Source organism: Aethalodelphis obliquidens, unplaced genomic scaffold (genome assembly GCF_003676395.1).
Source record: "Aethalodelphis obliquidens isolate GAN/ISIS:26980383/991018 unplaced genomic scaffold, ASM367639v1 scaffold35, whole genome shotgun sequence".
Taxonomy (NCBI): domain Eukaryota; kingdom Metazoa; phylum Chordata; class Mammalia; order Artiodactyla; family Delphinidae; genus Aethalodelphis; species Aethalodelphis obliquidens.
In genome coordinates this window covers 8,499,655-8,524,467 of record NW_020837979.1, presented here as the reverse complement: position 1 = coordinate 8,524,467, position 24,813 = coordinate 8,499,655, and the positions used below count along the sequence as shown (strand labels likewise).

General features: G+C 43.7%; 1 protein-coding gene across 1 annotated transcript in view; it reads left to right on the top strand.

Moving 5' to 3' along the window:
* The window catches only part of CUNH2orf92 (chromosome unknown C2orf92 homolog), a gene marked incomplete at its 5' end in the record, with an annotated part of 30,076 nt that extends 8,502 nt beyond the window's left edge, over positions 1–21,574 (top strand). The window contains 4 exon segments of the mRNA XM_027128626.1: positions 7,878–7,955; positions 16,994–17,107; positions 19,299–19,449; positions 21,124–21,574. Of these exon segments, the coding sequence (XP_026984427.1) occupies positions 7,878–7,955; positions 16,994–17,107; positions 19,299–19,449; positions 21,124–21,256 (476 nt within the window).
* Between the last annotated feature and the right edge of the window lie 3,239 nt (positions 21,575–24,813).

Here is a 24,813-nt window from a genome sequence, read left to right as displayed (position 1 = left end):
GAGTTTGTATTATTTATTCACTGTATTTATAGACTGCTTTACAGGGAAAAATATCAGGTCTCCACTGCTGGTATTAATATGCCTTTATTTACTTCACTTGAGATGAAATTCTAGAAGAAACAGGAAGAACAGCAGGCAAATCAATTACAAAGAGAGACACAAAAGAAAGCAAGTATATGTCTTTAAAACTCTTTAAGAGCACATTTTTCTATACGCCTATGTACTGTATTATAGGTACTAATTTATCATTTTACCGTTCTTTAAAACAGCTACTTGTGCAGCAAAGACAAATAGAGATATGAAGGAAAGAATTGTCTGAAATCCTCTCTATAACCTCCAAGATGAAAGTGTAACTATCCTTCTATTTTGGGGAAATCCCTCAACTTCATGTGTCCGACAGGTTCGTACTCTCTGGAGGCTATTCAGAGGACAGGGACTGGAATTGCAAATGGTGTTTATACCGTTTCTTACACCGGGAGCCCCGAGCGGTGTAATAACTTTCCGCCAAACACGCTTTATACTTCCACGTGCGTGACCTGGTTTGAGGCCAATCTCAGCCCTGGGTGAGAGCTGGTGCAGTCTTTAGTACCTCATTCCACGGATAAGACCAAGGACAAAAAAAATCACTTGCCCTAGGCCCAGCCGTAGAAATAACAAAAGTGATGAACACACTCTTCCCTTTAAAGCAGCTTCATATCATTATTATGTTTTAAGTAACACTTTGAGAATTAAGGCAGGTATTCGATCACAGGTCATAAGGATAGAAATGGGAATCAGAAATTGTCAGCAGTGCACATTAGTGCCTAGGTAGCAGAGGAGTGAGAACTTGTTGGAATATTGCATACAGATGTGAATTCCAACTCCTGAGGTTCCTTTCCCCCAGCATCTGCCTGGGCTCCAGCCTCTGCAATCAGCAATCAGCTGGTGCTTCACTCTACAATAACATATAAACTTTCAAACACACATTTCCAAGTACAAGTTGAATTCTATGTTAGCATTTCAACACTGGATTAGGAGTTTGGGATTAGCAGGTGCAAACTAGTATATATAGGATGGATAAACAACAAGGTCCTACTGTAGAGCACAGGGAACTATATTCAATACCCTGTGATAAACCATAAAGAAAAAGAATTTAAAAAACACTGAAAATATGGGCCCAAGGGGCTTGTAAGGGTGTACTGATAAAAATTTTTCAATTTGTTTTCATGTGTTTTATCATCACAGGAGCCAATGTTGATGAGAATTCTGAATCAGAATTTTTCCTTGGCAGCATGGACAGAATTTCCAATAATAGTAAATGCAAGTAGATAAAATTGGAGTTAGGGGTCAATAAGTGATACCTCTTCTTCCTCTTGCCTGAGTTCAGAACCAAATGTGAGACTAAGCTGAGGGTCCAGCAGATGGAGCTCAGACAATTCTCTCCAGGAATACTTGGCTGGCTAATGTGGGTGCTTCACCTGGAACTAGGAAGAGTGCTCCAGTCACTGGTAAGGTTTAGGATACCCTTGCCTTCTCCAAACCCCCTCCATGAGAGAGTTTGCTTTTGTAAAATTCACAGCATAGAGGAGCAGATCAAAACGTTTGCTCTGTGCAGAGGGATAGAGACAGAGAGACAGAGGCAAGGAGAAAGGAGCCAGTAACAGGCACCTGAATCCCTCTCCCAAACTGAACAGTGAAGTCTCTCCCCAACCCCTGGGGGATGGGGCTAGTGAGGGGCTGAGCACTTTCTGGAAGTGGTACCCGAGAGGCGCTCTCTCCATCAAAGCAAAGGCTCATCTCAGATCCGATTATGATGGAAGCAAATGGGCTCTGAAGAGGAACTAGTTCCTCAGGATGAGGAACCAGAATCCCAGGCATCATTTCTTCCCTAGACAGATGTAAAAATTTAAAAAGAAAAATAGGGAATTCCCTGGCCGTCCAGTGGTTAGGACTCAGTGCTTCCACTGCAGGGGGCATGAGTTTGATCCCTGGTCAGGGAACTAAGATCCTGAAAGCCATGCAGTGTGGCCAAAAAACAAAACAAAACAAAAAGGCCAAATATGTCACTGTCTGAGTTGGTGAATAGGTGGTCTTTCCTGGGTGCAGGAATAGGAACTAGGTCAGTGGTTCCCAAGCCCAACTGTGCATCAGCCATGGGGAAGAGGATGTGGAATGGAAAGAGCTTATTAAAAATCCGTATTCTTGGAACCCACCAAGAATCTCTAGAAGCGGAGTCCAGGTTCTGCACATCTTTGCATATTCTCTGAGTGACTTGGATACGGTTGGCCAGATACCAGCCCCTGGTGTTTGGAACCATTGGCTGAGATGGTTTTCAGAGATCAATTTACCACAGAAGTCTCTTTAAAATGAATACTTCTAGTATCCCTGAATTTACAGTACACATTTCCTTCTGTAAATTGCATGATAATCATAAATTAAATATAGTTGGGCATCTCTTTGGTGCCTGAGTCTCCGCTGGGAGAAGTGAGAGGATGCTTTTGTGCTGAGGACCACACATGGGCTAGAATGGCTTCATCAACACAGTCCACATCATCCCATTTTTCTGTGAAATGGCTACCCATTTGTCCCAACACCATTTATTAAAAAGTCCATCTTTGCTCCAGTGACCCGAGAAGCCCCCTTTATCGTATACTGAATTCCCATAAGTACTGGGTCTTTTCCTGGGCTTTCTAGTCTAAACACAGGTCTATTGGTCTCTGAACACGACAGTACTACACTGTTTTCATTACAGAGGCTGAGACAGTATGCTTTCATGTCTTGCGGGACTAGTCCCCTTTGGGCAGTTTTTGTTTTTTCAGTGTTTTCCTGGTTATTTTTGCATGTTTGTTTTCCCCATGAACTTTAGTATTAACTTGTCTAACTTGATTAGAAGCCTGTTGGTGTTTTTATTGGCACTGCTTGCAATTTATAATGCAATTTCACTTTGGGGAAATGGGTAGTAAGTCAAACCTATCCTAGAAAAGGGGAGGTTTTTCCAATTTCTTTAAGTTTACTTTGAGCTCTTTCAGTGTGTGTTAAAGTTTTCCTCATGTAGATTTTGTACATATCTTAAGTTTATTCCTAAGTAATTTAATCTTCTGTGTCATTGTAAAGGGGGGTTTCCCTACCATTATATCCTCTACCTAATTAGTGTTTTGGTGTAGAAAGGCAATTGACTTCTTTATATTAATTTTATTAATTTATTTATTTAAAAAATTATTTATTTATTTATTATTTTTGGCTGTGTTGGGTCTTCGTTTCTGTGCAAGGGCTTTCTCTAGTTATGGCAAGCGGGGGCCACTCTTCATCGCGGTACGCAGGCCTCTCACTGTCGCAGCCTCTCTTGTTGCAGAGCACAGGCTCCAGACGCGCAGGCTCAGTAATTGTGGCTCACGGGCCCAGCCGCTCCGTGGCATGTGGGATCTTCCCGGACCAGGGCTCGAACCCGTGTCCCCTGCATTGGCAGGCAGATTCTCCACCACTGCGCCACCAGGGAAGCTCTGTATATTAATTTTATATTCGACCACCTCATGCAATTCTAGGTTATGCCATTATATCATCTGAAAATGGAAATAGTTTTACTTTACCAATTATTGTGCTGCTGATTTCTTTATCATGTCTAATCGTCTATGCTAATACCTCTAGGACAATCTTGAGTACTAGTGGAGATGCAGTGGGCATCCTGCCTTGTTCCTGCTCTTAGAGGAAATGCCTTTAGTGTTTCCTGATTTAGACGCTGGTTATAGAACTAAGATGACTAAGGTACATACATATACACACACATAAATGCATACATACATACATATATACATATGTGTACATATATTCACATTGAGAATGTATCTGTCAATTTCTCTTTGCTTGCATTTTTTAAAAAAAAATATTTAATTTATTTATTTTTGGCTGTGTTGGGTGTTCGTTGCTGCACGTGGGCTTTCTCTAGTTGTGGCGAGCGGGGGCTACTCTTTGTTGTGGTGCACAGGCTTCTCATTGCGGTAGCTTCTCTTGTTGTGAAGCACAGGCTCTAGGTGCGCGGGCTTCAGTAGTTGTGGTACATGGGCTCAGTAGTTGTGGCTCACGGGCTCTAGAGCGCAGGCTCAGTAGTTGTGGTGCACGGGCTTAGCTGCTATGTGGCATGTGGGATCTTCCTGGACCAGGGCTCAAACCCATGTCCCCTGCATTGGTAGGCCGATTCTTAACCACTGCGCCACCAGGGAAACCCTACTTGTGTGTTTTTAAAAACAGGCATGGGTGTTGAATTTTGTCAGGATCTTTGTAACTATTCATATGATTTAATTTTTCCCTTAAGTCTACTAGTATTGTATATGATATTAATGGATTTCCTAATATTGAACAAACCTTGCATTCCTAGAATAAATCCCACTTGATCATAGGGAGATTTGGTGTGTCCAGTCACTATTCAGGAGTCCTGGGCCTGGTTCCAGCTTCTGTCCTGCTTCAGTGTATCCTGGGAAGTGGGGTTCCTTTAGCCACCAAGGAAGCAGTGGGCTGCAAGTCCTTGTGTGGGAATGCAGACCAAGTCACAATTTAGAACTTTTAAATATTGATACATATGATGGGTGTGTCTCCATCTGTACTCTTGCGCTAGTCCCTGCAAATGTTAGGTGTGGCCTGTCCAGGAGTGCACGTTATAGTACTAGGACACCCTGAATAATAAACACAGTTGTTCATGTTTAAATGTAATTAAGTGATCTACTTGGGGGACACACAGCTTACTGTCTAGCTTGGTCTTTTGATTTGTAAAGCAATTCCTTCTGTTAATTGCTTTCAAATAAGGAACTGCTATTTTCCTTCATAGGAACCAGGACAAAATGTTTGTTCTTTTAACATCAGAATTAATTTATAACCTCCACCTTTTCTCTGCATACATTATATTCTACTGAATGCCTTATTGTATTTAGGACTGTCTATTTCCCCCTTTAAATTTACTGGTAATCATCCTTCTAGTACATATGCTGAAATGACCATAAGACAAATCATAACAATAACTGTTGCATTCACTAGACTGTCTTTCCCCAGGGCTGAGGAGTTAAGGGTCTGATATAAGGTAGGAGCTTAATAAGATTTGCTAAAGGAATAAATGTGTGAATGAATGAGTGAATGGTACATTCTGAAAAAATAATAATCACTGTTATAATGATAAAATTAATGTACAGTGAGCACTGAGTACCAAAGGAGTTTTCAACTACACTATTTAATGCCCACAGCAGTCCTATGTGTGTAGCATCATTATTACTATGCCCCCATTTTCCACATGTAGATACTGAAGTTAAGTAAGTTGCCGGAGGTCAAGCAGCTAGTAGGAGACAGTGCCGCTGTTTGAATGCCTGTAAGACACACCAGTTACACTTGCATAATTTGTATCCCTTTTAAGGACACCTGGAAGAACTTTTAGGCAGAAAGAGTTTCACAGACACCACATTGAACAATAATTTGCAGTTCTTATGACTGGTCCTTAGATTTTCTCACTAGACCAGATGCCTAGTGTACCCAGGGCAAGACTTCCTTCTGTCTTCTGCTGAGTGGGTTCCACCTGTGCTGCTGATGTGCTCGAAACGTTGCCAGTGGAGAACAGGGAGGGTAGCATTTTCCTTTCAAGTAGTTGCTGTATGAAAGAACTGTCAAATACAGATGCTGACAGTGAGTATTCCTGTCCCCCTCCCCACCCTGGTTATGACACTGGAGGGGGCCTGGAGTCCCTGATACCCCACTGAGCTTGGTCCCCTGCAAAAAGTATACCATTCCCTCGCAGACTTCGTGGCATGTCCCAACTGGCCATGTTGGTAGATTTCTCTAGGACTTTTGCATGTTCCCAAAAATGACATCACCTTCTCGAAAAGTGTCCTTCGGTCATCAGCCTTATTGCTTTTTCTCCCTTCTCGGAGCTTTACTCGATGCTTGACCACTTCCTAAGCACAAAATGGATTTATTTTCCTCTGTCTTCCCAGATCCCCAAGGCAGGCAGCGAGCGATCTAAATTTGGCTTGAAGCCAATTCCATATTTTCTTTGTTAACAAAGGATCACATTACAAATTGATCATCACACTTATCTTGATAATCCGTGATGTTGGGTTTCTAGGAGCCTCCAAATTAGAAGAAATATGTAGACTAGAAATCCTCCCTTGGGACTATACTGTTAGGTTGACTCATTTGATCTTACTGTTTTTGTAGGTCAAAAATGGTCAAAGATCTCCAATTTCATATGGCTAAACTTAATATCTTGGAAGTCCTTCAGGGGTCTCTGCTTAATGGTACAGGTTGCATACCCAGGTCCAGGCTTCCTGCAGATCGTAGATGCCTCTGTAAGGGTATCACTTCTCTCCATCCACAATTCTTGCCCCAAAGCAGAGGTAGCTGATTAAAATCCTCATGTTCACATGGACACAAGTGAATGTTTCCTTTTTGTTCAACTGTCTTCCTTGGAATTTTATTCCTGCTGTGGTTTTAAAATATCTCCACAAATTCTTTGATACCCCTCCCTCTGAAAGACGGAGCTTCATCCCTGTCCCCTTGACTGTGGGCTGGACTTGGTGATTTGCTTCTAATGAACAGAATATGGCAGAAGTGATGATGTGCCACTTCATAGATTAGGTCGTAAAAGACCTTATGGTTTCCGGCTGGCTGGCTCTTCGGTTAATTGCTCACTCAGAGGAAAGTCAGCTGCTATGTGAGGACACTCCAGCAGTCCTAAGGGGAGGCCCCTGTAATGGGGAACTGAGCCCTCCTGCCTACAGCCAATGAGGAGGTGAGGCCTTCTGCCAACAGCTTGTGAGCCATCTAGGAAGCAGACCCTCCAGTGCCTTTCAGCCTTCAAACGACTGCAATCTTGGCCGACCAGACAGGCCTAGCCGGTGGTTCTGGCTCAGAGTCTTTCATGAGGTTGCAGTCAAGATTCTTGAAGATTCCTTCTCTTACTCAAGACCAGCTGTCGCGCTCCTTCCCTGTGGTTGGCACTGTGCCAGGAACTGGAGAGCTAAATGGGGCATTCTTGTCTTCCAAGAGCTCACAGCTAGTAAGACAGTCAGTCTCATTAATAATCATTGGACATAAACATGCTAAAATTGAAAGTATGTTAAAAGTGCTTTAGGTTATACTTGCATGGAGCTTTGGGAGATTAAAAGAGAGGCAGGTCTGCTTGATAAGGTGTTTTGAGTAGGTGAACAAAGAAGAGGCCTGAGGAGGCCCTGCATACAGTGGTGAAGGTGACACCCCACAAGAAAAGAAGGCCGACCAGGCCCCTCTTCAGAGACCAGGAGCTGCTCTGAGGCTACTCTGTGGGGACCAGGAAATCCCAGACCACCCTGTCTGTACCTCTTCCTTAGCAGTAGTGACCTTTCAAAAAACCAGAATTAATGGTAAGAAAGGCAGAGGGCCGGCTAGGAAGAGGGGTGAGGAAATTATCCTCTTTAGAAGTGAAGTGTCTTGGAAAAAGTGTGCCCAGGCCTGCGGAGAGTTCAAGGTCATAATGATCATAGCTCCACTGAAGGGAATCTAGTCCTCAGTTAACAGTGTAGCAATAAAGTGCTGTTAACATATAATCAAAGGTGCATTTCAATGCTAGAGTCTCCTGAGAGCAAAACAAACAACACCCAAAGAAATTATGGAGATGTAAAACTTCGACTTCTCCTTGAGCACAAAGCCAAAATTTCTTGCTTCTGGGCTCATTGAAGACGACTTTACCAGGCCCAGGGTGTTACTGACTGACAGCTTGGATTGAGTCCACATCATGGAAATGCGTGGGGGATTTGCTCCTTGTGCTTGCTCTTGTTATGGACTGCTACTTTCTCGTAGTTAGTGGCTTTCTAAAGTTGAAATAAAGCTTGGAAACTGACGGTATTTGGCAAAACTTGGTAATTGTGCTTATTTTTTTCCCACAGAAAATAATCCAACAAATGACCAAAATCACAACCCACCACGCGTGAAAAACATCTTCCAAACGCTCCAAAGATCTTTAGGTAAATGAGAACTTATGACCATATTGATGATAAGTATATATAGTGACTCCTGATTCTAGGTTTTGTTTTTGTGCTACAGAGACAAGGAATGTAAAAATTTGCGTTCAAGTGGCAAGTCTATCTTTTTTAAAAAAAACTGTATGAAAGAGCAAGGCAAACACAACCCCTTAGTAGATTAACTCTATGTTATCCAGGGTTTTCTGTCTGTGGTTGTTAATTCCTTGACCCTGATTTGACAAGCTGGCTCTTCCAAAGTCAAGTAATTATGAGTCATTTTAAGCTGAGAGTTTTCTCTCTTTTTCTAAGACAAGTTGAATAAAAAATAAATTTATTTCTTTTTCCAGAAATGTGAGGCTGTTATCACATACTTCCTAGACAGATTCACCCCAAAGCTGCAGAATTAGCTGCAGTTTTTCAACCCTGTCTGTTTCTACTAAGCCATTCTGTGGTCCCTCTACCAATAAATGAATATTTCAGTGTATTTAATCTTCTGTATTGCCCTTGAAATTCAAGAAACGTTCTTTTTAAAATTGAAGTGTAATTGACTTAAAATATTATATTAGTTTCAGGTGTACAACCTAGTGGTTCAATATTTTTATACATTACAAAATGATCACCATAGTAAGTTTAGTTACTATCTGTCGCCAAAGTTATTACAATATAATTGACTATATTCCCTATGCAGTACATTACATACCTGTGACATATTTATTTCATAACTGGAAGTTTGTTCCTCTTAATCTCCCTCATCTATTTCACTCATCCTCCCATGCCTCCTTCCCTCAGGCAACCACTAATCTGTTCTCTGTATTTATGAGTCTGTTTCTGTTTTGTTATGTGTCTTCATTTGCTTCATTTTTCAGATTCCACATGTAAGTAAAATCATACGGTATTTGTCTTTCTCTGTCTGACTTATTTCACTTAGCCTAATACTCTCTAGGTCCATCCATGTAATCACAAATGGCAAGATTTCATTCTTTTTTATGGCTGAGTAAGACTTGTGTGTGTGTGTGTGTGTGTGTGTGTGTGTGTGTGTGTGTATGAAATACATATATGACATCTTCTTTATCCATTCCTCTATTTTGTTCTTGTTTTTTATTTTGGGATCTTAGTTCTCCGACCAGGGATGTGGGATCTTAGTTCTCCACAGCATGTGGGATCTTAGTTCTCCGACCAGGGACCAAACCTGCACCTCCTGCATTGGAAGCGCAGAGTCTTAATCACTGGACCACCAGGGAAGTCCCATTCCTCTATTGATGGACATTTCTGTTGCTTCCATATCTTGCCTATTGTAAATAATGCTGCAGTGAACATAGGGGTGCATATATCTTTTCAAATTAGTGTTGCTGTTTTCTTTGGAGAAATATCCAGAAGTGGAATTGCTGTATCATATGATAGTTCCATTTTAAATTTTTTGAGGAACCTCCATACTGTTTCCATAGTGGCTGCACCAATTTACATTTCCACCAACAGTGTTCAAGGGTTCCCTTTTCTCCATATCCCTGCCAACAGTTGTTATCACTTGTCTTTTTGGTAATAGCCATTCTGACAGATGTGAGGTGATATCATGGCTTTGATTTTCATTTCCCTGATGTTCAGTGCTGTTGAGGATCCTTTATTGTGTCTGTTGGACATCTGCCTGTCCTCTTTGGAAAAAATGTTTATCCAGGTCTTCTGCTTATTTTAAAATCAAGTTGTTTGTTTGATATTGAGGTGTATATGTTCTTTGTATATTTTGGATATTAACCCCTTTTCAGATATGTTATTTGCAAATGTCTTCTCCCATTCAGTAAGTGGCTTTTTCATTTTGTGGATAGTTTCCTTTGCTGTGCAAAAGCTTTTTTTTTTTTTTTTTTTTTGTGGTATGCGGGCCTCCCACTGCTGTGGCCTCTCCTGCTGCGGAGCACAGGCTCAGCAGCCATGGCTCACGGGCCCAGCTGCTCCACGGCATGTGGGATCTTTCCGGACCGGGGCACGAACCCGTGTCCCCTGCATTGGCAGGCGGACTCTCAACCACTGCGCCACCAGGGAAGCCCTGCAAAAGCTTTTTAGTTTGATTAGGTCTCATTTGTTTGCTCTTGCTTTTGTTTCCCTTGCCTGAGGAGGCGTATAGCTGAGACTGGTGTCAAAGAGCTAACTGCTTATTTTTTCTCCTAGGAGTTTTATGGTTTTAGGTCTTATATTTAAGTCTTTAATCTGTTTTGAGTTTATTTTTGTTCATGGAGTGAGAAAATAGTCCAGTGTGATTCTTTTGCATGTGTCACTGTCCAGTTGTTCCAACACCATTTATTAAAGAGGCTGTCTTGGGCTTCCCTGGTGGCGCAGTGGTTAAGAATCCGCCTGCCAATGCAGGGGACACGGGTTTGAGCCCTGGTCTGGGAAGATCCCACATGCCGCGGAGCAGCTAAGCCCATGCACCACAACTACTGAGCCTGCACTCTAGAGCCCGCAAGCCACAACTACTGAGCCTGCATGCCACAACTACCGAAGCCCGTGCTCCTAGAGCCCATGTTCTGCAACAAGAGAAGCACCGCAAGGAGAAGCCCCTGCACCGCAATGAAGAGTAGCCCCCGCTCACCACAACTAGAGAAAGCCTGTGCACAGCAATGAAGACCCAAAGCAGCCAAAAATAAATAAAATAAATGAATTTATTAAAAAAAAAAAGAGGCTGTCTTTTCTCCATTGTATATTTTTGCCTCCTTTGTCATAGATTGACCATAAATGCGTGGGTTTATTTAGGGGTTCTCTGTTCTGTTCCATTTGTCTTTGTGTCTGTTTTTATGTCAGTACTGTAGCTTTGTAGTATAGTTTGAAATGAGGGAGCATGATACTCCAGCTTTGTTCTTCTTTCTCAAGATTGTTTTGGCTGTTCAGGGTCTTTTGTGTTTTCATACAATTTTTATTTTATTTTATTTTATTTTTTTGCAGTACATGGGCCTCTCACTGTTGTGGCCTCTCCCGTTGCGGAGCACAGGCTCCGGACACACAGGCTCAGTGGCCATGGCTCACGGGCCCAGCCGCTCCGCAGCATGTGGGATCCTCCCGGACCGGGGCACGAACCCGTGTCCCCTGCATCGGCAGGTGGACTCTCAACCACTGCACCACCAGGGAAGCCCAAATTTTATTTTATTTTTTCCTCATTTCATTGATTGATTGATTGAAGTATAGTTGATTTACAATATTGTATTAGTTTCAGGTGTACAGCAAAGTGATTCAGTTATATATATATATATATACTTTTTTTTCCTGGTTCTTTTACATTATAGGTTATTACAAGGTATTGAATATAGTTCCCTGTACTATACAGTAAATCCTTGTTGTTTATCTATTTTACGTATAGTGGTGTGTATCTATTAATCCCATGCTCCTAATTTATCCCTCCTCCACCTTTTTCCCCTTTGGTAACCATAAGTTTGTTTTCTGTGTCTGTGAGTCTGTTTCTGTTTTGTAAATAAGCTCGTTTGTATTGTTTTTTCGATTCCACAACTAAGTGATATAATATTTGTCTTTCTCTGTCTGGCTTACTTCATTGATTATGATAATCTCTAGGTCCATCCATTTGCTGCAAATGGCAATATTTCGTTTTTTTCCATACAAATTTTAGAATTATTTGTTCTAGTTCTGTGAAAAATGCCATTGGTATTTTGATAGGGATTGCAGTGAATCCGTAGACTGCATGGTGTATCTTTCCGTTTGTTTATGTTGTCTTCAATTTCTTTCATCAAAGTCTTGTAGTTGTCCAAGTATAGTCTTACCTCCTTGGTAAGATTTGTTTCTAGGTATTTTATTCTTTTTAAAGCATTTGTAAATGGGATTTTTTTTTTTTTTTTTTCGGTACGCGGGCCTCTCACTGCTGTGGCCTCTCCCGTTGCGAAGCACAGGCTCCGGACGCGCAGGCTCAGCGGCCATGGCTCACCGGCCCAGCTGCTCCGCAGCATGTGGGATCTTCCCGGACCGGGGCACGAACCTGCGTCCCCTGCATTGGCAAGCGGACTCTCAACCACTGCGCCACCAGGGAAGCCCAATGGGATTGTTTTTGTAATTCACCTTCTGATAGTTCTTTGTTACTGTACAAAATGCAACAGATTTCTCTATATTAATTTTGTATTCTGCAACTTTATTGAATTCATTTATTAGTTTTAATAGTTTTTGGGGTGTGTGTGTAGGATTTTCTATATATAGTATCATGTCATCTGCAAACAGTGACAGTTTTACTTCTTCCTTTCCAATTTGAATTCCTCTTATTTCTTTTTCTTGTCTGATTTCTCTGGCTAGGACTTCCAATACTGTGTTGAATAAAAATGGACAGAGTAGGCATCCTTGTCTTGTTCCTGATCTTTGAGGAAATTCTTTCAGCTTTTCACCATTGAGTATGATGTTAACTGTGGGCTTGTCATATATGGCCTTTATTATGTTGAGGTATGTTCCCTCTACGCCCACTTTGTTGAGATGTTGAATTTTGTCAAAAGGTATTTCTGCATCTATTGAGATGATCATATGGTATTTATTCTTCAGTTTGTTAATGTGCTGTATCACATTGATTGATTTATGCAGATATTGAACCATTGTTGTATCTCTGGAACAAATCCCACTTGATCATGGTGTATGATCCATTTAATATATTGCTGTATTCAGTTTGCTAATTTTGTTGAGGATTTTCGCACCTATGTTCATCACTGATATTGGCCTATAAATTTCCTTTTTTGTGGTGTCTCTATCTGGTTTTCATATCAGGGTGATGCTGGCATCATAGATGGGTTCAGAAGCATTCCTTCTTCTGCAATTTTCTGGAAAAATTTGAGGAGGATAGGCTTAGCTCTTCTTGAAATATTTGGTCAAATTCACCTGTGAAGCCATCTGGTCCTGAACTTTTGCTTGTTGGGAGGGTTTTTTTTTGTTTTTTTTTTAAATTACTGATTCAATTTTATTACTGGTAACTGTTCTGTTCAGATTTTCTTCTTCTTCCTGATTCAGTCTTGGGAGATTATATGTTTCTAGGAATTTATCCATTTCTTCTAGGTTGTCCATTTTACTGGCATATAATTATTTATAGTAATCTCTTATAATCCTTTGTGTTTCTGTGGTGTCAAGTGTAACTTCTAATTCATTTCTGATTTTATTTATTTGGGCCCTCTCTTTTTCTCTTGATGAGTCTGGCTATCGGTTTATCGATTTTGTTTATGTTTTCAAAGAATGAGCTCTTAATTTCATTAATCTTTTTTTATTGCTTTTTAAGTCTCTATTTCATTTATTTCTGTTCTGATCTTTATTATTTCTTTTATTCTATTAACTTTAGGTATTTTTTGTTCTTTTTCTAATTCCTTAGGTGTAAGGTTAGATTGTTTATTTGAGATTTTTCTTGTTTCCTGAGGTAGGCTAATGTTGCTATAAACTTCCCTCTTAGAACTGCTTTTGCTGCATCCCATTGAATTTGGATCATTGTGTTTCCATTTTCATTTGTCTCTGGGTATTTTTTGATTTCCTCTTTAATTTCTTCAGTGACTTATTTGTTGTTTATGTGCATGTTGGGTGTATTTTTGGCAATTTTTATGTTTATGTTTTTGGCAGTTTTTTTCTTGTAGTTGATTTTTCCTATCATTATGGTCAGAAAAGATGTTTGATATGATTTCAATCTTCTTAAATTTATTGTAACATATATTATATAATATATATATGATTTTTTTTGGCCATGCTCTGTGGCTTGTGGGATCTTAGTTCCCCGACCAGGGATCAAACCTGTGCCCCCTGCAGTGGAAATGCTGAGTCCTAACCACTGGACCTCCAGGGAATTCCCTATATATGATTATTTTAAGTTGATGGTCTCTTAAGTTCGAATGCATTCTGATAATCCTGCATTTCCACTCCTGCACCCCCACCATATTTAATGTTGTTAACATCATATTTTATATCTTTTTGTTTTGTGTATCCCTCAACTACTTATTGTGGAGGTAGATGATTTTACTACTTTTGTCTTTTGGTCCACTACCTTACTGTATATTTGCTTTTACCAATGAGCTTTCCTTCTGTGATTTTTATATTTCCAGTTGTGGTCTTTTTTTTTCCACTTAGAGATGTCCTTTTAAATTTTCTTGTAAAGCTTGTTCAGTGGTAACTCTTTTAGCTTTTCCATGTCTGTAAAACTCTTTATCTTTCCCTCAAATCTGAATGATAGCTTTGTGGAGTAGAGTATTCATGGTTGTAGGTTTTTTCCTTTCACCACTTTGAACATATCATGCCCACTCCCTTCTGGTCTGCAAAGTTTCTGCTGAAATGTCAGCTGATAGCCTTATGGGAGTTTCCTTGTACATAGCAAGTTGCTTTTCACTTGCTGCTTTTAGGATCCTCTCTTGATCTTTATTATTTTTTTCTTTTTCTTTAAATTTTTATTGGAGTATAGTCTTTTTAAAAAATATTTATTTATTTATTTAAATTTTATTTTTGGCTGCATTGGGTCTTAGTTGCAGCATGCGGGATCTTCCATTGGGGCATGTGGGCTCCTCACTGCGCCAGGTGGTCTTCTCTTTAGTTGCAGTGTGCAGGCTCCAGAGTGCATGAGCTCAGTAGTTGCGGTGCACGGGCTCTCTAGTTGTGGCCCATGTGCTCAGTAGTTACGGCGTACGGGCTTAGTTGCCCCGTGGCATGAGGGATCTTAGTTCCCTGACCAGGGATTGAACCCACATCCCCTGCATTGGGAGGCAGATTCTTAACCACTGGACCACCAGGGAAGTCCCTGGAGTATAGTCTTTATCTTTAATTTTTGCCATTTTAATTATGTCTCGGTGGAGACCTTTCTGGGTTCATCTTGTTTGGGACTCTGTGCTTTCTGTATCTGGATGTCTGTTTCCTTTCCCAGGTTAGTGAAGTTTCAACTATTATTTCTTCAGATAAGTTCTCTGACCCTTTATTTCACTCTTCTCTTTCTGGGACCTCTGCAATGTGAATGTTAGTATGCTTGATGTTGTCCCAGAGGTCTCTTAAACTATCCTCATTTAAAAAAATTCTTTTTCCTTTTTTATGTTCAGCTTGGGTGATTTCCACTCCTCTGTCTTCCAGTTTGTGGATCCATTCCTGTGTATCACCTAATTTACTGTTGATTCCTTCTAGTGTATTTTTTATTTCAGTTTTTGCATTCTTCAGCTCTGTTTGGTTCTTCTTTATATTTTTTAACTCTTTCTTAAACTTCTCATTGTATTCCTCCAATTTTCTCCTGAGTTTGTTGAGCATCTTTTTTTTTTTTTTTTTTGCGGTACGCAGGCCTCTCACTGTTGTGGCCTCCCCCGTTGCAGAGCACAGGCTCCGGACGCGCATGCCCAGCGGCCATGGCTCACGGGCCCAGCCGCTCCGCGGCATGTGGGATCTTCCCGGACTGGGGCAAACCCGCGTCCCCTGCATCAGCAGGCGGACTCTCAACCACTGTGCCACCAGGGAAGCCCTGTTGAGCATCTTTATGATCATTACCTTGAACTCTTTATGAGGTAGATTGCTTATCTATACTTCAGTTAGTTCTTCTTTGGGGGTTTTGTCTTATTCCTTCATTTGAAACATACTAATTTTTTCCACATTCCACCTAATTCTCTGTGTTTATTTCTAAGTATTAAGTAGGTCAGTTATGTTTCCCCATCTTAGAGACGTGGCCTTGTGTATGAGACTTCCCATGGGGCCCAGCAGCACACTCCTCTCTGGTCACTTGAGCTATGTGCTCAGGTGGGCTCTTTTGTTGTGGCAGGGCTGGCTACTGTGGATGTGCTGGTAGGTGAAGTTGGCCCCTGACTTGGTTGGCTGCCGGGCCCTGCCTTGTGCTTGCTGGTGTTGGGGGGCTGGGGCCTGGTGTGGCTGGCTGCACAGCCTGGGGGGTCCTGGGACTGCTGCAAGTCCGTTGGTGGGCAGGCAGGCCCCCGGCGCTAAAAGACTCGAGGGAGGACTTCAAAATGGTGCTTGCCAGCCCCAGGGTCACTGTGGTAGAACAAGATCCCCAAAATGACTGCTGCCAGCACCTATGTCCCCAGTTGCCTCCTTCCTCTCTGGGAGCCTCTCCGAGATCAACAAGTGGGTATGACCAGTGTCCTTTCAAATTATTGCCTCTGTGCTGGGGCTCAGAGTTTGTGAGATTTTGCACGTGTCCTTTAAGAAGAGAGTCTGTTTCCTACAGCTCTTTAGCTCTTCCATAGGCAAACCCCGCTGGCCTTCAAAGCCAGGCATTCTGGTGGCTCGTCCTCCCAGTGCAGGAACCCGGGGCTGGGGATCCCGATGTGGGGTTTGGACCCCTTGCTCCTTGGGGAGAACCTCTACCGTTGTGATTATCCTCCTGTTTGTGGGTCACCTTGCCTGGGGAGTGGGTACTGACTATACCCTGTCTCACTGTGGTTCCTTCTTTATAGCTTTAGTTGTGGGAAGTCTTTTCCACTAGTCTCCAGGTCATTCTCATAGACAGTTGTTCTGGAAACAGTCATGACTTTGGTGTGCCCCTGGGAGGAGATGAGCTCAGGGTCTACCCACTCTGCCATCTTGGCCACATACCTCAAGAAACATTTTTTTTTTATAGTATTTTGTGGTTTCTGAATTGTTTTCACGAACATTGTGTTATCAGTGAGGTAGGTCTTATTATTTCTATTTTATACTAGTTAAGACTGGGGTCGGAGAGGCTCAGCAGCTATTTGAAAGGTTCTGGCTGAGCCCCATAAGGGTGCTCCCTGACCAGCAGCAGCATCACTCAGGGAAAGTGAGAAATGCGCATTCCCAGCCCCCACACCCTAGACTTCCTGAATCAGAAACTCTGGGGTGGGGCCCAGCGATCTGTGTCTTAACAAGGCCTCCTGGTGATTCTGAAGCACACTCCAGGGTGAGAACCACGCCTCAGTCTACCCAGGAATTTGTTAGGTTAAAAAAATAAATGAAAACAAAACACTGATGTCCGTTTGGACCTTTCTCCAAAATCTTAACTCCTCACTTTGACTCTAGAGGCAGTTACTTTCATCATGAAAACAGAACTAATCACAGCTGCTGGGTGTTTTTAGATGAACCCATTTTGTCTTTTGTAGGTCACATTGCAGAGGAGAAGAGGGATAAAGAATCCTCTCTATTCAACAGGGATGTAAGTGATGAGCAGTTAACAACCATAAATAAAGGAACAGTTCAAGAAGCAATCAGTCCAGGTAATAATCTATAGAGTGTGAGCTAAATAAGGTGCCTACATATGGATGACTTCAGAATGCAACTTTTGCCTTTCATGGTGTTTTAATGGACTAGATGTCAGCACACCTTTAATTTACCCATGAAAGCACATGATCTACAGTTAAAATTATGCATTAAACTAACTCTAGGAATTTGCCACCCAAATTCAAAAAGATGCTGCTTTTTTTTTTTTTTTTTTTTGCGGTACGCGGGCCTCTCACTGTTGTGGCCTCTCCCGCTGCAGAACACAGGCTCCAGACGCGCAGGCTCAGTGGCCATGGCTCACGGGCCTAGCTGCTCCGCGGCATGTGGGATCTTCCTGGACCGGGGCACGAACCTGTGTCCCCTGCATTGGCAGGTGGACTCTCAACCACTGCGCTACCAGGGAAGTCCAAAGATGCTGCTTTGATGTTGTTTCTACAAGCCAGGGTCATCCATAACATGGGCATCATAATCACAGTCCTTGACATTACTGAGCACTGATGCTTTCTACCAAACAGGAGGGATTAAATGCCAAAGGTTAACCTAGTCCTTGATCTTCATCCTTGGATTACTTGAGGCTGGGCCCATTCAGAGTGAGTAGAAACTTGCCGTCATGGCAACGTGCTGGTACCAAGTCCAGGACGCCCCCTCCATGTGGCTACCCACTAACAGAATTGTACCTGGTTGTCACTTCCTAACTCTAAGAAATTGAATGCTGAATTATTCCAACAGAGCCCTTAAAGTTGCTTGATGCTGCTGCCTCTTGACATAGCATCGACGAAGGTGGGAAGTTGGACGTGCCTCAGTTTTCTCCCCATAACCCAAGAAGGCCCTTGGCCAGTATGTCCCGCCTGCATCACTAGGCTCCCCTCAGCGGCTCTCCACATCTGATTCCTATCATCGTACCTCTGTGCCCCATTTCCCTGATTCTTTTATCTCTTTTGGGTCACATTACAAATGGGGTAACAGAAGCTCTGAGTCCCCAGTGGCAGCTGATGACTGCTTCCCTTGAGATCTAGCTAAGATTGCCTTGGACAGTATTCCCAAGCCCACATGCAGTGGCATTCCAAATCTACCCTCAAGGTTTCTACAAGTCCCTAAAGGGTTGAAAAAGCTTGGGATCATCTTGGCATCATGTTTGCCTTATGTCTTGAAATTCCCCCAAACCTACACACCCGAGGCAGATAATGTATATGGCAGAATTACCTGGAGCTGGGGGTGGGGGAGGAGGGATGAGGGACAGCAGAGAAGAGGTTGTATCACTGCCCTGTGAAAGCTTCAGACTGAATACTTGACTCCATTATTTTTAATTGAAATATAGTTGATTTACAATATTGTGTTAGTTTCGGGTATTCAGTAAAGTGATTCAGAATATACCTATACATATATACACACACGCAACACACACACACACACACACACACACACATATATATACATATATATTCTTTTTCAGATTCTTTTTCATTATGGTTTATTACAGGATATTGAATGTAGTTCCCTGTGCTATACAGTAAGACCTTGTTGTTTATCTGTTTTATATATGGTAGTTTGTATCTGCTAATTCCAAACTCCTGATTTTTCCCTTCCCCCCCTTCCCCTTTGGTAACCATAAATGTGTTTTCTTTGTGAGTCTGTTTCTGTTTTGTAAATAAGTTCATTTGCATCCTTGTTTTAGATTCCACATATAAGCGATATCGTATGATATTTGTCCTGGTCTGACCTACTTCACTCAGTATGACCATCTCTAGGTCCATCTGTGTTGCTGCAAATGGTGTTATTTCACTCTTTTTTATGGCTGTTGACTTCATTTTTCTTTTTTTAGATTTATTTATGGCTGTGTTGGGTGATTCCATTTTTCTTAAAAGCCATTGTAGTGGGACTTTTCATCTCCTGTAGTGGCCCCGTCTCCTCCCTCCATCTTCACTCTCCTCTATTCCTCTCCTGACCTCCAAACTCGTTGCTTTGCTGTTTGCCAGCTCATACCCTCAGCATCTCACCTCCACCATCAAAGGTTAGGAATGTCTTTTCCTAAACACAGCCAGTTTATTCCCCAAGAGGACTTGTGGAACCAGCAGCTAAGATGCCAAGGTTTTCATTCTGGCTCCAAGCAGAACCAACCAGGTGTCCCTACAAAGGCGTACAGGGTCGTCGCTCTCTGTTTACTCGGCCGTGCGTCTTCTCATTTAGATGTTCCAAGCAGGAGTATGCCATGCGCACAGCTTCTGCGCTTTCTGTAGAGGGACATCAGCGTCGCCGCTGTCTCGGTGGCAGGAATCCTCACGGCCACAGTGTCGCTGCTGCTGGTGTTGGTCACGTACATCAGGAAGAAACAGCCATTGTGAGTAGCTCTTAGCGCCCGCCTTCCTTCCAAGAACTCACAGATTTTTGTACCAACGTTGCCCCCAAATTTCCTCTGACCCTGGATTTAGGAGGACAGTGGGGACCTCTGAGCCTGGCTGTGCGTCAGCATCAGCTGACATGCCTCCTAGGCGTGCAGATCACCCAGGCCATTGGTTTTCAGACACTGCCTTGTGGTTCTGATGCACAGCTGGGTTCAGGGTTTCCTGGTTTGGGCCATCCTTGCCTCTGAAGGCCACCAGAGGTGAGGCCGCACCTCTTCCCATACTGAGGACCACTGAAAGACGAGATGGTACAGCCTCTGGCTGGAAGATTGGAAAACAGGAATATGGATGTAGAAAAGAAAGGCAAAGTATAGCTCCAGGTGTGTGGGGATGGATGAGGCTGAGGAGGAGAGGAGAGGAGGCTGACGTTCGGCTCGTTCAGACTGCTGCAGCCGCGCTGATGGTTAGAATATTGAAAGATGCCTCTGTTGGTTGGTAAACAGCCCCTTTCCAGGACCTCCCCACACTTCCCAGTCTTCCCCATGACCCAGCAAGTGAAGGGTTAATGGCTGGTGCGGAGGGGCGGAGGGGTGCGGTGAGAGGGCCTCCAGGGCTCTACTCCATCAGTGGCCATTTTCAATAGTCAGTGTATGTCTGTACCACTTGTTAAGTACTTCAACTATCTCCCTGATGAGAGGGCTCAAGCACAGTGGCGCTAACCAGGAGCAGGCACTAGAAAGCAGAGTTTACAAGATTATGCATTTGCAGTAATTGCGCCTCGAAATTATGTGCCTTGGTCTGTATCCCTTGGGACCCACATTCCTGATCACGGGGAAAAGCAGCTCTCCAAGGCCCCTCACGTCCTGCCCAGCACTGTGTTAGGTCCTCGGCCTGTCCACAGAGAAAGGAGGCCGTGGTGTGTGATGAGGGGTGAAGTGTCCACCCCCCATCCCATCCCTGCCAAACTCTGCAGTATTTAAATTTCCCCACAAGAGTTGCATTGCTTTCCCTAAGTGTGCTTAAAAATGCCAGGCTCCCGGAACCGGTAACCCATTCCGGCCAGCCACCATCGCCTCCCACCCAGCTTTCTGGGAGAGGAGAGAGAGAGCAGTGGGTCCCCTGAAGCGAAAGGGGAATCCTGAATATGGCAGAAGTTAGAGAAGATTTAAAGCCCTCTTGGAAATAAGTTTGACGGGCTTCACAGTTCTGACTGGGGCTTATCCATTGGATTCACCATTTCCCTTCCGTGTCTCTCAGAGGTATCAAAAGAAGTGGTGAAGGGGAATTCCCTGGCCATCCAGTGGTCAGGACTCTGCGCTCTCACTGCGGAGGGCCCGGTTCGATCCCTGGTCAGGGAACTAAGATCCTGCAAGCTGTGTGGTGCAGCGGGGTGGGGTGAAGTGGTGAAGACTGGCTCCGTCCCACAGAGACGAATCAAAGCTGTGGAGAGCCTGTGTTAGTTATGAGAACGTGGTGGGAAAGGATTTTCCCAGAGACTCTGTGGTGCCCCGAGGCAAAATGAATTTCACCCGCGACAAGCCTTCCTGATGGGAAGTACATAGGGTCCTCACCCCGCAGAAACATCAGCCGCTATTTCCTCCCACGGAGTAGCCGGTAGGAATTGCTACCCATTTAGTTGTGCGGTACAGTTCCTGTGTGCTTTGTTTTAGATCTCCTCCAGCAAACATGACCTACAGTATTTTTATAATGAATGGAAAGACTTGGTGGCAAAAGTCTCAAGCAAAGAAGACCAGAAAACATGGAGGAAAACAGGAACAGTTGAAGTTACAGTCCAGTGTCTAAGCCAGGTGATGGGGCCAGCCAACCAGCACCCAAAGCCGTGACGCGAGGCGATTCTCCATCCGGACTCCGTGGAGAGGCAGTTGGATTTCTGGCTGTGAGGTGCACGCTGCAAAATGTTTACCTTTTCCTCTCAACTTTGAATGGACCAAGAAAATTTTGACCACAGAATGCTCATAATGGTAATGACTAGTACGGGAGACTTAGCACATTTCCCCAAAGACTGACCTGACACACAATGGATTCATTTATTATAGCAGTGCTTCATTTTCTCAGCCGTTCACTGAACAGATATGAATTGAGCACCCCATATACAGACAATATCAAAATACATGAGGCAACCAAAGATGCTCGAATCAGCAGGCATGGCCCTCGCAGGTTTCTGAGGACATGGCAGGCAGCTGGCTGAGGGCCTTTGGTAGTCGGTCTATGCCTCTCTGTCCCCATGGCCAAAGGGGCCAGGGGTCTGAGGGCTGGGGTCCAGAGGAGAAAGGTGAGAAGGGGGGGACTCAAGTTGGTGTTGCAGGCTCAAGAGAGCAGCCATTGCAGCTCAGGCAACTCTCGCCCCTACACTGGAAGGCAGGGTCCAGAGAGAAGGACGCTGCCCCGCCCCCCACCCCGCGGGAGGGAGGGTCCTGAGGCTGGGGGAGGATGTGTTACGCCACACGTGCGGCCACAGCGGCCCCTCAGGTCCACGTGCTCCAGGTCTGATTCATGCCTTCTCGCCTCGACCTGAAGAGGATGCACACTGTCTTGTGGTGCCAGTCAGGGGGTGCAGAAGGGGCAGTGGGGTAGCCCAGCCACGAGCACGCTGGCGGGGGCGTCTCAGCCGCACTAGGAAGGGCGAGGACGGGAGCGAGATCTGAGGTCAGAGATGCAAAGAAGGGGTGTGGCCTAAGCCAAGGGTCCGAATCAAGGGGTGGGGGGACCTGGCCAAAGACACCCGTGAGGGGCATGGCCTGAGGGCCCAAGCGAGGGCTTGACTTGAAGGGGTTTGGGGTGGGGCGTGTTAACCGGGGAGGGAACGGGGCTCTAGGGAGGAGGTGGCCTCGCGAGGGCCGAGGGCACACCGTGCTGGACCTGCCAGCAACGGGTAGACTGGAGCGCAGATGGAGAACCCGGGAGGGGCGCGTCAGGGAGGGCATGGTCCAGGGACCAGAGGCGTGGCCGGGACGTAAGGGCATGGCTGGTGTTCACCCCTCCCTGGGGGAGAATGTCCTCTGGCGCAGGGATGTTGTTGGCTGCTCTTGTTGTAGGAAACATCTGCGGTTTCCCCAGGGGTAGACCTCTTGCAGGCCAAGACGCCCGCCCAGGCTCGTACTCCCCCTGGCTGGAGAGGACCCAGGCCTCCTGCTAGCTGCCGGCCTCCACACTCCTTTCCTGGGTCTCAACAAGTCTCTTGGGTCACCTTCCCGGCTTCAGCCTGGGACCCATCCTCCACCTTAATAAGCTACACTTACTGAGACCCTGTTATGTGTGTAAACTCTCGATCCATATTGAAGTATAGTTAATTTACAATGTTATGTTAATTTCTGCTGTACAGCAGAGTCATTCAGTTATACATATGTATATTCTTTTTTAATATTCTTTTCCATTATGGTTTATCATAGGATATTGAATATAGTTCTCTGTGCTCTATAGTAGAACCTTGTTGTTTATCCATTCTATATATAAAAGCTTACATCTGCTAACCCCAGCCTCCCATTGCATCCCTCCCCCAATCCCCTCCCCCTTGGCAACCACCAGACTGTTCTCTATGTCCATAATTCTATTTCTGTTTCATGGATATGTTCACTTGTGTCATATTTTAGATTCCACATATAAGTGATATCATATGGTATTTGTCTTTCTCTTTCTGACTTACTTCACTTAGTATGATAATCTCTAGGTCCATCCATGTTGCTGCAAATGGCATTATTTTGTTCTTTTTTATGGCTTAGCAGTATTCCATCGTATATATGTACCACATCTTCTTTATCCATTCATCTGTCTGTGGACATTTAGGTTGTTTCCATGTCTTGGCTATTGTGAATAGTGCTGCTATGAACATAGGGGTACATGTATCATTTTGAATTGTAGTTTTGTCTGGTTATATGCCCAGGAGTGGGATTACTAGATCATATGGTAATTCTATTTTTAGTTTTCTGAGGAACCTCCATACTGTTTTCCACAGTGGCTACACCAACTTACATTCCCACCAACAGTGTAGGAGGGCTCCCTTTACTCCACAACCATTCCAGAATTTGTTATTTGTAGACTTTTTCATGATGGCCATTCTGACTGGTGTGAGGTGGTACCTCATTATAGTTTTGATTTGCATTTCTCTAATAATCAGCAATGTTGAGCATCTTTTCATGTGCCTATTGGCCACCTGTATTTCTTGGAGAAATGTCTATTTAGGTCTTCTGCCTATTTTTTGATTGGATTGTTTGGTTTTTTTTGTTGTTGAGTTGTATGAGCTGCTTATATATTTTGGAAATTAAGCCCTTGTCGATCACATTGTTTGCAAATATTTTCTCCCATCCTGTAGGTTGTCTTTTCATTGTGTTTATGGTTTCCTTTGCTGTGCAAAAGCTTGTAAATTTGATTAGGTCCTATTTGTTCATTTTGTTTTTATTTCTATTGCTTTTGGAGACTGACCTAAGAAAACATTGGTATGATTTACGTCAGAGAATGTTTTGCCTAGCATTTCTAAAAAGCTAGTCTACCCCCAGATCCCACTTGTGACACCTCTTTCAGAGGTCTGTCTTACCCCAGCCCTGCCTTGGGCTTCCTCTCCACAGAGAGGCATTGTAATGTAACTGGATGAACGTTGGGCCACTCTTGGGAGACCTCAACTCATCTCCCCTCTGTGGGCCTCAGTTTCCTCTTCTACAGGATGGGCAGCCTAAGGTTTGCCTTGCCTACATTGCAGAGTTGTAAAGGGCAAGTAACAGAGTCAACATGAAATGACTTGCATAAAATGCCCTGTCGCTGGGTAATAATGACTACATCTCTGTGAATCAGACACTAGGCCCAGCACTTTACATATATTAACCAATTTACAGAGAGTAAATCATTTCCCCCTTTGCTTTTAGGGATGGAAGATGTTTCTTCAGGAAAAAGAAAGAAAGAAAAGAAAGACTGAATTCAATGTAGTTCAGTGCCCACTGTATGTGCCACACCCACACCTCTATATTGCCCCTCCCCCCTCTTCCCATTGATAAACATTAGTTTGTTCTCTATATCTTTTGAAATGAAATTTTAATAGCTGCTCTATCTCCCTTTGAGTTAACATAGCTCTAGCTTGGACATAGCCTGAGTACATTTGAATGGTGGCCCCTGAAAAGATAGTCCACATCCAAATCCCTAGACCCTGTTACCTTCTTTGGAAAAAGGGTCTTTACAGATGTTATTAAGGATCTTAAAATGAGATAATCTGGATCACCTGGGTGGGTCCTAAATCCAAGGACAAGTGTCATAAGAGACAGAAGAGGAATAGACACGAAGAGAAGACAGAGGTAGAGATTGGAGTCATGTGGGCACAGCTGAGGAAGCCAAGGATTGCTGACAGCCCCCAG